The 14,722-nt window shown below is 32.6% G+C and overlaps 2 protein-coding genes across 5 annotated transcripts in view; one reads left to right on the forward strand and one right to left on the reverse strand.

Annotated features, from left to right (window-relative positions):
• Positions 1-9,349, reverse strand: part of LOC108741282 (semaphorin-1A) — a 24,747-nt gene extending 15,398 nt beyond the window's left edge. The window contains exon 1 of the mRNA XM_018476027.1: positions 8,952-9,349. The gene's annotated coding sequence lies outside the window, so the exon portion shown is untranslated. The remainder of the gene's footprint in view (positions 1-8,951) is intronic.
• LOC108741283 (major facilitator superfamily domain-containing protein 12) overlaps positions 3,883-14,722 on the forward strand; it is a 25,541-nt gene continuing 14,701 nt past the window's right edge. For 2 of the 4 annotated variants that reach the window (XM_018476028.2, XM_018476033.1), the window contains exon 1: positions 3,883-4,214. In XM_018476028.2, coding sequence (XP_018331530.1) covers positions 4,185-4,214 — 30 coding nt within the window. In that variant the 5' untranslated portion in view covers positions 3,883-4,184. Of the gene's footprint in view, positions 4,215-9,501; positions 9,646-14,722 lie in introns of those variants that run through there. The other 2 variants (XM_018476032.2, XM_018476035.2) reach the window with 1 other exon arrangement.

A 14,722-nucleotide genomic window follows, 5' to 3' on the forward strand; every position in this document is an offset into this window, starting at 1 on the left:
GTTTGTTTTGCACAGCAATCAGCAATATTTTTGCAACTATGTTTATTTCCCTAATAGCACCTACATTTGCAAAAAATAAAAACAAACGCATACGAGTGGTTCAGTTTACAGCTACAATATTTCACTTATTTATAAGCAATCAGCAGATAATCATCGGATTATGTTATAAAATTATGATGTGTCAACTTTAATAAAAAGCAACCTGACCCTTTCGTGTGTTAAACAGACAACACGAAGTGCTTATAACTATTGTTTGTCTGTATGTCACATTAAATATTAAACAGGGCAAAAATTACCAAGTTGTTTAATACCTAAAAATCACTTGTTTGGTACAAAAATTGTTGTAACCCTTTTTTTTGCCGGTTAATAGAGCATTTTTGATAAAAACATTACCTTCTGACTGAATAAAATAGGTGACCAATTCTTTAACATCTTTTGAAATTTCCTATCAACGAAACAGTAACTGCAAGAAAGGCAGATACTTGTGCAAGACTTCTATAAATTAAGCAACACTGGCATTTTTAAGCCTTAACTAATTACCAAATAATTAAATTAAGTACAACAAAACGCAACACTTGCACATTACGTTAATATTTTATTTGAGTTATACATATTGCTAACATTACATGTAACACATTCAATCTAATGATTGTAGCAGTATTATTTACTTAATCTAATAGTTGTTCTTGCTTATTGTGTCAAATTTTGGAAGAAAAGTGTACTTTATGAATGGATTACCTATCGGTTGTAATGACCTTTATCAACAGTCACTACAGCATAAACTCACCTCAAGTAACAGAGACCTCTGAGAGATTTGAAGGAAACCTCTTTTTTATAGTGGACGATTATATACTCGAAGTCAGTTATTATAAACGTTTTTCTATTTTTCGTTTGGTTGGAGTAAAGCGATTGTAGTGGCGTTCGGTTGCAGTGGAGTCCACTATAGGCGAACTTTACTGTATTGCGAGTAAAGAAATAGCCCGTTTATTGTTATTTTTAGAAATTACTGTGCGTGATTTGGACTGACGTGGAAAATAAAATGGTCTGCTATTACTGAAACGATCGCAGTGGATTAAAACAATTGCTTAAGTGTTTCGAAGTATTATTTAAAGCGAACAAAAAAATGTCAATTTTTACGTATTCGAATCAGAATTGCGTTTAACATTCAACGCTGAAAGCCAGTAGCGATTATATATATATATATATATATATATAATGTTAAATAAACTGTAATCGATTGAATAAGTGCAAGTTTGCTTTAGCAATACCGTTCACTATGACGTAAGAGACGTAAACTTAAACGTTTATTTTCAAAAATCAAACTTGAACCGCAATTTTATGATTTGTAAGAGTAACACTAGAACGAAAATAACTCCAGTCTGTTAATATCTAGATCTGTACCAACTGCAACGTTACCCAAAATAACGCAGACGGACACACTACATATAGGTGGTGTGTTATTTCAATTCAATTTTATTACTTTAAAGTTTTGAGAACTTTATAATAAAAAATTAATGAGTATAAGTAACGTAAACTCTTGGTAAACTATAACAAACTATAATTGTACCGTTTGACTTATCTAAAAACTTTTAATTAAGTTGCTTAGAGACTGTGATAAGCCTCTGGGCAAAACGCAGTAGTAATTATTTGTTGGTAATAAAAAAAAAAGTAAATAAAAGGTGATTTTAGTTAAGTCAAGTGCAAAATTATTTCGGGCAATGAGGCTCTTTTATTAAACCCCGTCACTAAAACAGTTACTTCTACGGCCGATCCAATCTCCTGGCAAAAAACTGAATAATAATGAGCTAAAAACATTAGCGGGCTGACTTGGTAGTTTAGAGAGAGAAGGTCATTAACACTAGAGGCCTGACGACGCACTCTAGATCTTACCTGGAGAGAAAATTAATAATAAATAAATTGAACTATTTCTATTTCTACCTTACGATTAATTTGTCAAGTATTTTGTACCGTTTTGCTAGCTATTTAAACTAGATAACGGGAAAATTAAAGTTATTTTCTTTTGTAATTACTGTAGCATTTACGTAACTAGCGTTTAAACAAGGCTACTATGTATGGTAATATAATATATACAAGGTAGGGTACAACTAAGCGTCCCACTAATTTAAATTGTTTTAGTTATTTGCTTGAATGTTTCCTGTTTCATAAATCTTTGTAGATATCACAACCATTTCCCAACCCTTGCGATCGCAGCAATTATCTCTGAACAAATTTTTATTTCCTCCGCCTTATTCTTCCCCTTCCAACCACCACCACCAGCCACCCATTCCGACGATCCCTAAAAGGAGGCTGTTACGACTTCCACACTAATAGCCTTCAGCTTTGCTCTACAGTATAGACATTACCTGGAAGTAGCTGGTGGTTTAGGGGAAGCAAGCTACTTACGCCGAGTACGGGACAGCGACAAGTGTGTTGAAATTTAGCGAGAGAGTTGAGGGCCAGTCATCAGAGTACAATGTAAAAAAGGGTGAGCGAACTGAGGGTCAGTCATCAGAGTATAACGTAAAAAAGAGTGAGCGAATTAAGGGTCAGTCATCAGAGTATAATATAAAAAAGAGTAAGCGAATTGAGTCATCAGAGTACAATGTAAAGAAGAGTGAGCGAATTGAGGGTCAGTCATCAGAGTACAATGTAAAAAAGAGTGACAGAATTGAGGGCCAGTCATCAGAGTACAATGTAAAGAAGAGTGAGCGAATTGAGGGTCAGTCATCAGTGTACAATGTAAAAAAGAGTAAGCGAATTGAGTCATCAGAGTACAATGTAAAGAAGAGTGAGCGAATTGATGGTCAGTCATCAGAGTACAATGTAAAAAAGAGTGACAGAATTGAGGGCCAGTCATCAGAGTACAATGTAAAGAAGAGTGAGCGAATTGAGGGTCAGTCATCAGAGTACAATATAAAGAAGAGTGAGCGAATTGAGGGTCAGTCATCAGAGTACAATATAAAAAAGAGTGACAGAATTGAGGGCCAATCATCAGAGTACAATGTAAAGAAGAGTGAGCGAATTAAGGGCCAGTCATCAGAGTATAACGTAAAAATGAGTGAGCGAGTTGAGGGTCAGTCATCAGAGTCCAATGTAAAAAAGAGTGAGCGAATTGAGGGCCAGTCATCAGAGTATAATGTAAAAAAGAGTGAGCAAATTGAGGGTCAGTGATCACAGTATAATGTAAATAAGAGTGAGCGAATTGAGGGTAAATGAACGAGCGCTTATAGGGTAAGGAAACCGTATTGGGAACGATATTCTGGTATCTGGTAGTATCGGCATCAAATGCCTAATTATGATACGAATAAGAATTACATTCTTTATTTATTCTGCGATATTATAGATCCTCGATAAATATGGCTATTTATGGATAAATCTAGTAGATGTAAAAGTAAACATCTTAAAGCCAGTAACAGTAATTGCTAACCAAACAGCAGTCTACGATCGCCAAGTCAACTCTCGACGAATCTGTGAAAGAAATAAAGACGCAGGTGAATGTGATGTGTTAACGGAACTCATCAAACAAAAAAACACCTGTAACTAATCACTGCATTAAATCGTTGGCAAAGCAATCATTAACAAACCACTTTTTCAGCCAATAAGGTCAAAGTACGAAATGTTAGCTAAAAGTTTATTTAATAATATCGTACGATGAGACTGCGATTTCAACTTACAATTAGAAATAAATAACTAACGTAACACACGCAAACTTCTTCATTATGTCCATAATAATTAAACAAAAGTATTAACAGCAAATAACGAACAAATTGTTTTTAAGATTCGTCAAATTATACGAATTATTATTCTGTACATACGATCCATTTAAAAAAACAAAAGTATGTTTTATAATTTATACACTCACTCGGATTTTACTATACGGAATTCAGTGAATCACTAGTAGTATCCGTTACTCGATGGTGTGATATCATCCAATGAATTAAGTTAGGAAAAGTAAAAGCGAGAAGTTCGAAATCCTGGAAAATCAACCAGCAACTTAGAACTTTATATTAATCACATGATGTGAATCATTTTTAGATCTTTCTCGCTACCGTAACACTACATTAGAATACGCGGTGAAGTAAGCCCGCGCTCCTTCGGCGTCGATGAGAGTCCTTCGCTAGAGTCCGCTAGAGGTATTCACTACAATATTCTCGGACGCGCTCATTTACTGGTTTACAGTTTGTATGCATATAATACTCAACGAAAATGTAATGGTAAGTTTAGTACGATTGGTTTTATTTCTTTTAAATTGTTAGGTATTTGAAGTGTTTCTTTTCTTCTACCACAACCATAAAATTAGTAAACTGGAACAGTGTATTCGTTATATGAGCAACGTTTTGTTTGATTGGAGTCATCCCGTAAAAGTTTAAAGACAAATGACAGCAACGGTTCACTTGTAATTAATGTTACAGTTCATGTATTTTGGGTTGTTGAATTAATGTTACATCATGGAAGGAAAACCAAGTAAATTCTTGCACAACTACTGTCATTATCTATCTACCACCTTCCTGTTTCTATCCGATTTATTTCTTTCGTTGACATTTTGTGCTTTTTGTTATATCTACACCATTGGCCTATTTTTACTATTATAATAAATACGCTTTTTTTATACTATGACACCATTTTAGTTCCCATAAATTAATCGTACATGGTAATTGTGTAAAACTTATAAATGTTTGAATACGTTGAAGCCTATAATTATTTTAATAATGTAACCAGGCCTCTAACGATTTGGGACAAGGTGCAACTAAGTCGTAAATCTTAACTAATCGATAAAAGAGAAAGTGATTTTCGATTTATTTCTGAATTTTGACGAAGTAACCTATTATAAAATAAGAAATCAGCAATAATAAAGATTCTCATTTTGATAATATATGTAGTTATACTTCTACTGTTAGTAAATTTTAAATTTGATTTTTCTAAAGGCTAAAGCCACACATCCAGAAGCAAAATATGGAGTAATTATTATTGTTTTCATGACTCATTTATTGTTAGTCTTAATTATCGTGACGGTTAATTTTACATTTTCTAGGGGAATACAGAAATAACAGCCGAACTTTGACCTATTAGCATGTACCTTTCTACATAGGTATATATAAGAGAAAACATTGTATATTAACAGAAAATCCTTTCCCGAAGATGAAGTTAAATTAACTAATTCTTATAAACATTAGTTGTACTTATACATATATTATAATACATAATTTTCATTTAGATCGCACTATTTTACTTTATAACTGATACATATATATATATATATCCTTTATTATCGCATTGTTTAATTACAATACATGTATACAACAACATCCGTGCGAATAATTACTTGTTTTACAGCAGTCAAACAAAATTTGTATTGCAAGCAAAACTAATTGATACAATTATTTGTTTTCGTACTGATAATATTAACCATTACTCCAAACTAATACAATGGCACTAACTCATACAAATTTCAATAAATCAACCACTTGCACAAACACAAATACTATTATTGTTATTGTACAAAATGAGCGGATGTTTTAATAGCGATATACCATCAGTAACTAATTGTAAAATTGGTTCACTAGTACTACATTAGGTGCTACTTGCTAATACTTTTCTTGTTGCAGAAATGGTTTCGATTAGCAAAATGAATTTTTCAACTTTCTATTACTCGTACCTCGTGAATTATTTAGACATTTGCATTTACTGTGAAAAAAACACCCCATTTTTACTGTTCCAATTAAATTTCAGTCTACATGTTACAACTATAACATCGTATGTGCGATACCCCTTGCAACTTGCCTGATAAATTATATTATAGGTAGATATAAAATAATTATTGAATATATTGTAGTAAATTCACACTCGAGTCAATTCTTAAAGCATTTTTTATTGTAGGTAGCAAACTCTTCTTGAAAATATAATATACATTTGTAGATAGATGAATGAAATTGGATTTCATATGTAGGCAGATAATGTTGTATAGGAATATTGCAGTCTTGTTTATAGCAAAAGTTAAGCCTGGGGAAACGTGCACTGTTTACCTTCGTGTAAGGTACCATAAAAGGGATAATTACTGGTTTCTTATTAAGGCAACAAGATTGTTCTTCTGTCTTTGTTGTTTCTGCTACAATTCCACTTATAAGTAAAGCAATTTACCACCATTGCAATATAATACAAACATACACAATAATTATTATTTCAATTTTTAACAAAGGCAGACACGTACGTTGTTTAAAAAAATGTTTACACGTTTCTTCATAAGAACGGAATGTGATTGTAATATTGTATTTGAATAGTTGCTACACGTATTATCGATAAGTAAGTATGCAAATCGACAAAAAAAAATAAAGTTATGTTACCTATAGTATATTAGGATACTTTATTTCTTCTTAGTACTGTAATTTAAATATTTATATTATTAAAGTTCACTTGTTATGTTGTACGTATAAAAGTCATTTCGTCAATCGAAAATTTGTAATCATCATTCAATTCGTTTCTGTTAAGCAACATCCCCTACGGCTTTAAGAACCTTTAAATGAATGAATACCTTTCATCTTAACCGTGGATTGGCAGGCGACATTTACCATAATGGTTTTAATTCCATTATATTGGTGGCCAAACAGGAGAAGTCGACAATCGCCGTAGGCAGCAGATGCTACATCACGAATCAAAAGGTCTGTGTTTTGAAAGGTAGAATACAGCACGACTATGAGGAGACAGAGTTTATTCTGTTATTAAACTTTAAGATAAACTAATAAATCGACAATTAAATTATCCTAGAATCAGTATCCAAATTTATGCTTTCTGCTGTCTGGATTATAAATAAAATGTAATACATCCACACCGAGTTAGGTAGTTAGCTACCTCTTGCTTGGGAACATAATTATAAAACCCATTGGTCTGTTAATTACGTACATTCGCAAAGGAAGAGAGTGAGATAATCTATTTTAGTTCTCAGCATTGTTCAAGTTGAGATTTTCAAAATTCTCTCACACCGAATGTACTAAATTAGATGGCAAAAACTAAGCGAAATATCATAATAGCGTTTGTAATACCTATTGCAATACTGCTAATAAAAACTAAGTCTTCAGTTTAAAGTGTGACACACACACAGATAGAAGAACAATTGCCGACATTTGTCTGTTAATACGTAGGGTCTTTAAAAAAGAAAAGAAAGAAAGTGGGTCATATTTTCTCGAATTTTTATCTCACAATCTCTATACTTTATATATGTTTAGTTGTTTGAACATACATATATGATAATAATAGTCCTTTAACACCGCCTAACGCTTTACAGAAAAGAACAGATAATTTTGGTTTGAATACTTAAATTCTTTCAAATGGTTCAGCATTCTCCTCCTTCAGGGGTAGAAAACTCATTCTATATTGAAATCGAATGAGTATTACATCTAAACTAACTACAAATGCAAACTTGATCTCTTCATAATATTAGTAAAGATACTTATAATAATTGTTTTATAATGTTTTCTTTTTGTTTTTTGTTTAAGCTTATTATCGTGAAGAACAATTTAAGAGTATAGTACCTATTGCAAAAAATATTTTCAAATTTCTCTTAAAATTATGTTGAAAACACACTTTCTAAGATACAATCTTACCGAAAGGATCAATATTGCAACACGAAACAATAGGCAATTTAACATTAATAAAAACATAGTACAAAAGTATTATGGTGCAATATTATCGATAGTTGTTTCTGTTTCTTTAATTCAAATTAATAACAATAATGCGGTTTTAGAGTGAAAATTTCACTTGTAATAAGACAATTTCCCATTATAGAAAATTTATTTAGAAACCTGACCAATTTCCAAATCAAAGACGTGACTGGAGCTTGCTGGAGCAACTTTTAAAATTATAACTTTGTTTGAACGTAAATTACAGTTTTATTATTAACAATTGTATCATGCATGCAATGGCCTACGCTTATAATTGACTTTTTGATAAACACCCACACGAAAACGTATTTTTTAATAAATACGAAGATAGAACGGAACAAGCACTTGAATATTTCAATACAGAAATTATAGTCGACGGTACAAATATGTAAAAAAATACAACTAAAAATATCAGCATCTCCAATGTAGAACATTCTTCTTAGGTAGATACCAATTACATTAAAAATATACTCAGGTAAAACTTGCAAGAATGTTTTATGCACCCAGTGTAGAAAAAGATATTTTATGTTATTACAGTCACGGAAGTGAAGCTAGTAATAAGAAGTAAAATGATATTTTTTTACATTGTAATCAACATAAATAAGTTTTAAAGCACACCGATACACTCACAACGCAGTGAGCAACCATCTTTTAATATCGAAGCAGGTGTTTTAAATAAAAACAACTATTTAATAACAATGTCAAGTCATTAAAAAAAAAAGCTATTATTGTTAGCCTTTGATTGGAATAGCAATATTGTATTTTGTCCAATCATGATTTTAAATAAACTTTTGTGTATGTATACATCATACAAATACACCTACAGTTGAGTAAAATTTTAAGCCAATTAGATTGATTAATAATTACGATTTAACAACAAAAACAATTACATAATTATCCAAAACTTTCTAATTGTAAATAAATATTTTTGTTTACTTTACATAGTTAGAGGCATTGATGTAACGTGGTCAACATTTATTATTATTTTTTTAATGATATATTTGTACTTTGTAGGATGCATCAACAACAAAAATATTAGAAGCACACGCTAGGCATTTAAATGTGTCCGTGTCATAGTTGAAGAGTGAAGTAATAGTGGTGATATTTAAAGTAAAAAATTAGGTCTTATACAATTGCTCGTGGGCGGCAAGTACAATAGAACAGTTTAAATTAAGAATTTCTAACAATGTGTTAAATTAGCTCCTTTGACTCGTTTAACAAAGTTAAAGAAGATTGAGTTCAATTGCCGCAGATTAAACTGAAATCACTGTCCGCTATTTTAAATGCAATGTTTACCTTCTTCGGCCGTCCAAAGTCTACGGGCTTCATTTTTCTCTTCGGCAGCTTTTAGGTCCCTCTGCAGCCGTTCAGTATCGCATAATAACAAAACGAAGGTTCGGCTGCCTGGCACATAAGCGAAAGCTCGCTTGGGTCCACCGTTGCGCCGAAAAACACTTCTTATATTACGTACAGGTAGAAACTTTTATAACAACGAAACACTAAAGAAATCGTCAACTCGAACTTTATATGTTCATTTTTTGAAACTTCGGAAATTTGTAGTTCACTTTATGTTGAAGCTTAAGGATAATACAAAGTTTCAAGGGATCGAACAGTTGTAAACTTTACACGCAAGCCACTACGATAACGCTGTTACAACCGCAGCACAATAACGTAGTCGACAGTCGAGTACTTCTAGTAACAGGGAGTAGAGTGTAGAGTTAGTACTGTTAGATTGGCCTCGTGTGAAGCTCGTGTATTTTCGGAGGACTTTCTCATTCTCGATTTGTAATATTATGCTTGAAGCCTGTTGGCCCTGAAAACTTCTCTACCTGTTTTACCTGTGTTGGACTCGATTGATAAGTAAATGAAAAATTATGGCCATTGATTGTAATATAACTTGCAGCAGCTTCTACACAGCGTCGTCTTCGGAGTGGGCTCACCGTCTCATCTACAACTATAGCGGTTCACCTCGCTTCACTAAAATTGTCAGGTAATCGCTAGATACTCGTACAACCTAGATAATTTTAAACTAGTTGAAAAAACCTGTAAATAAACATGAGTTCGTTTGAAAAAAACAAGGGCAAAAATAAAGTACAAATGTATACTACACTGGCCTCTTTACTCAAATGTAGATGAACCAAAGCTCAAAGCTCTCGAGATGTATGTTGCTACGGGTGAGCTCCGATAAATATTCTGACTTATTAGCTTTGTTCAATGCAAAATTATGCGGCGTTTTTATCTAATTATCCAGAAATATCTATTTTTCTCTCCATGAACGTAATTGTGGATGAATCAAAGTCCAAAGCTCCAGGGACGTAAATTGGTATGGGTGTACTCGGATGAATGCTGTATAAATATCTATTTTTCTGTCCATGAACATAATTGTGGATGAATCAAAGTCCAAAGCTCCAGGGACGTAAGTTGGTATGGGCGTGCTCGGATAAATGCTGCAGAAATATCTATTTTTCTCTCCATGAACATAATTGTGGATGAATCAAAGTCCAAAGCTACAGGGACGTAAGTTGGTATGGGCGTGCTCGGATAAATGCTGCAGAAATATCTATTTTTCTCTCCATGAACATAATTGTGGATGAATCAAAGTCCAAAGCTCCAGGGACGTAAGTTGGTAGGGGTGTGCTCGAATGAATGCTGCAGATATATCTATTTTTCTCTCCATGAACATAATTGTGGATGAATCAAAGTCCAAAGCTCCAGGGACGTAAGTTGGAATGGGTGTGCTCGGATGAATGCTGCAGAAATATCTATTTTTCTCTCCATGAACATAAATGTGGATGAATCAAAGTCCAAAGCTCCAGGACGTTAGTTGCTCTGGGTGTGCTCAGATGAATGATGCAGAAATATCTATTTTTCTCTCCATAAACATGATTGTGAATGAATCAAAGCCCAAAGCTCTATAGACGTATGCAGCTACACGTGAGCTCGGGTGAATATTCTGACTTATTAGCTTTGCTTAATGCAAAATTATGCGACCTTATTATCTAATGATTCAAAAATATCGATTTTTCTGTCCACAAACATTATTGTAGTTGAATTATAGTCCAAAGCTCCAGGGATGTAGGTAGCTACGAATGAGTCTACTCTTAGACTATGCAAAAAAGCTCGCTACGTCCCTGCAAAGCTGTGTAGGCATGCTAACGAGTACAAATTATATACAAATTTTTCAAATAAAGTTATGTTTTTGTAAAAAATTTTAACGAAATGAACAAAAATCCAACGATTAGGGTGTCTGAAACTCATGGTATAAACCTATATTTCAAGTACGCGTGTAATTCGTGAACAAGCCATGTAAAATTAAACATTGGGGTGGTCATGAAACAAGGGTGGTTTTATTAGAGGGTGAAATAATAGAATATTTCGTGGATGTAGTAATGGGTGGGCAATGTTTAGACTAACGGAAAAGAATATATCCGATGATAAAAAATATTCAATTATTTTAGGACTCGTGCTTCTGAGTATTAAATAGATAAACTTTAACTTCTTGTAGTGATCGCGTACTATATATATTACAAAATTAGCTAATTTAAAAGATACTACAAACAATATTGTATATCATCATCGTAAACAGTCATTATCTCATTATCATCATAATTTACCAATGGAAAATATTTAAAGCGTCGTCAGCCTTTTTCAATCCTTTAGTTACGACTATTTTATGAATCAAATAATGGATCAATATATGTACTTATGTTATGTATGAGTGTTGTATTTAGTTTCAATTGTTGACCTTAATACTTTTCTCTAAAGGCCTATAAATTCTGTTAGTTAAGAAACACTAAATGGTGCACTAACAACTTCCAAATAGAGTTACATTACCTACGTTGTTAAATCTCATTTACGAAATATCAAACATCAAATAAAATTGATGTTCTGATTCGTTACCTGTATTATCTAAAGTACCTATAAACGAAGGCTATTATGTACAGTGAAAGTTGGCATTTTGAGAAGATAGCACGTCTATAATTTACGATTAGACGTCTGAATTTTTCGAAAATTGTCATTTATTCTTAGTTAGTTTTGCGACTTCTTTTACTTAAACTAAGTTAAATAATAATCTTTTGACAAGCGGTGTAGATTGTGCAATTTCATATTACCTGTACCTACGTGTTTTGTTTCAAGACATCACTGCAATTTCCTAAACAATCTCTATTGCCGATGAAGCAAATAAATCTCGAAGATTTCTTATTAAGATTTCTACAAACGACTCCTTACACAATTACATTGATAATATAAGTAATAGCGACTTTCCTGTATCACAAGTTTTATCTTTCATTTTTTTTGTTGAGATATCTTAACTTATAAAAGATGATGTATTGGTTGTGTAACTGCTAATCGTTTCTGTAATGGTATTATGCGGTTTTCTAATATCGCAGACAAACAACATTCTAACAAAGGAATACATAGTTTTCCTAATAAGTATAAAAGAACTGAAATAGTTGTGACGGTCCAAATTTAATTAAGCGTAATAGGCATATAGAAAAATTGAAATCTATTGATCAACAAGAACAAAAAGGTCATCTAAATTATGAGAGCACCCAAATATAAGTTGAGGCTATATTTTCCCATTTTCCCAACCACTCCTAGCTTAACCTACCTCCAAGCTCTTACTTTTTTTCTGTTTCGCAGAAACCACTTAATAAATAAGAATTAATTAGTTCTAGCCCAATGTAATATACCTGTTTTTTATCATGCAATAACGGTTATGTAACCATTAAGTTGTTTAATTAAGTTAAAAACTGGCGACCTACCCCGGCTTTGTGTACCCTTGCAAAAAAACTAAATTTTTATGGAAAAGCAAAAATTACAATTTTCGATTGTAAATGACTGGATTTGGCGTAGAAATAGTAGAATTTATTAGGTAACTTGTAATAATCTCAATTTTGACATGATTTTTTTAAAATTATTTCAAGTTTCTTGATTATTAAAATTTAATTTGTAATATCAATTAGTAAATTTATTTCTGCTGGGATTTTATTTTCACAAATTTGAGCCCAAATTCTAATTTTTATTATTTTCATTATAAATACCGTTTTAATATTTAGGTAAATTTTCCTTTTCCATTTTCTCCGCGTAGCCGCAGAGTTTTCTAAATTATCCGAAAAAATCCGCTCTGTTTACCTATTGATTTATCGATAAAACGAAAAATATTAAAGATGCATCAAGCCTGCCTCCCTATAGCGCATTGGCTCGATCCTTGTTGCGACGAAGGAAAAAAGCGTAGGTACTTCCTATGCTCTATTGACCCCTTCTTTAGAAGTACCTGGTTAATACTCGAGTAAAACAGTTCGTATTCCCCTACATGACCTTCAAACAGCTCATTGGGCATATATCAAATGCACTTGCTTATCAAAAAGTTTAAATGTGCCATGTATCTATGTAGCAAATTAAAAGGAACAAGCAGGATAAGGTCCTACGTTACGAATTTCGATGGGTTGGAGCAGTAAAAGGAATTGAAAGAAGGTTTTCAGTTTTAATAAGGAATACAAACCATAAATCTGCATACTACTACCCACTAGGTACTTAGATAAGTATAAATCCAATCCATATAAACCAAATAGGTTCAAACCACAACTGAATCCTCCACAGAACTGATTTATGTTCACACCGAAAAAATAACGAAGAGGATGAAAGTTCTCAGTAATTTTATCCTGGAGTTGATCATTTGATAGAGGTGCATTTGTTTCGCTACCATTTCGAGAACAAGAGTCAATTCTCCAAGTCCGAGCTGCGGAAGTGGTTGATCGGCAACCAAGTGGAGAGTCTGGGCTGAGGCAGTAAATATACTCAGGAAACAAAGTGGACTACTATAAGTGTGTATACATGCAGTTGAACAACCGGTTTTACTTAGCTTTTGCTGAATATATTTTTGTATTAAAACATAATAATGTATCAGTGTCTAGAGAAAGCAAAGCAAACTAATAGACAGCTTTTGCACAACATTTGCAACCGTAGACATATCAGGATTAATGCATATTAATCAGTTTCTAATAAAAGAACGTATCACGCCAGAAAAAAATAAGTCTGTGTGCTTTTACTTACAGGGCGCTCTTTCCAACATAATTAGGATTCTTGCAAGTAATAAATGGGCTGAACTAAAAACTTACTAGGTACCTTTTATGATGGTTCATACTTAATTTAGCTGAATTTCAATGATGTTTTTTGGTGTCAAAGCCCACTTCTCCGATAATTTTTACAGTTATATATTAATAACCATTTTACCGAAACATGAACACTTTTTTTTACAAAAGCACAAAACAGCTAGTAGTAAGGAAATTGATTTTATAAAAGGCCGCAAGAAATAATTGCGACAAATACCTAGTAGAGCTTCCCATAATCCTTTTTAACTAATCTTAATAGAATTGTTGAAGATTACAGAACTAACTGCATATACCTGCTTACATAATAACAAAAAATTAATTAAGCTAATTAATGAAAAACCAAATGTAATTGAATTACCCCGGTATATACACTCGTAGATCTCAATTACGTTAAGTGCCTAATTTTGCATTGCTTTAATAACTAGAATTCTCGTTTAACAGGATCAAAGGATCAAAACCATACAATAGAAGGAACGGAGTTATTTGGTTACAAAACAAAAATATCGTAATAAACGTTGATTGTTTTAATTTGTCTGTAATTAATATGTTAATAAATAGTAAACTAATGGGTGCAGCGATGCAATCCCTTTGATGTTTCATAGCACATACTTTTTTATAGCATAAGAATGGAATATTTTGTAATGTACACCTGTGCTCGCTAATGATATATCATGTACACTTGGTATTTCCTCTGGGTACATCTGAAACAATCGCATACGCATTCTGATTATTCATCTTAGTAGTGGGTACTTATAAATAATAGTTAGGATTAACTCATTTCTTCCTAATCGTTACAGGTAATCAATAAACTTATACTTATCCTCTGGGTACAGACGCATCATCTGTACAATAACCAACAACTGTGTAACAATGTAATTATCGTGATACGTTTGATGCAAAATAAAAAAAACTATTGCAACTTTTGGTGGATGCGCGGGAAAGGGTGCCTTC

This window comes from Agrilus planipennis, unplaced genomic scaffold (genome assembly GCF_000699045.2).
Source record: "Agrilus planipennis isolate EAB-ADULT unplaced genomic scaffold, Apla_2.0 scaffold199, whole genome shotgun sequence".
In the NCBI taxonomy this organism is placed as follows: Eukaryota; Metazoa; Arthropoda; class Insecta; order Coleoptera; family Buprestidae; genus Agrilus; species Agrilus planipennis.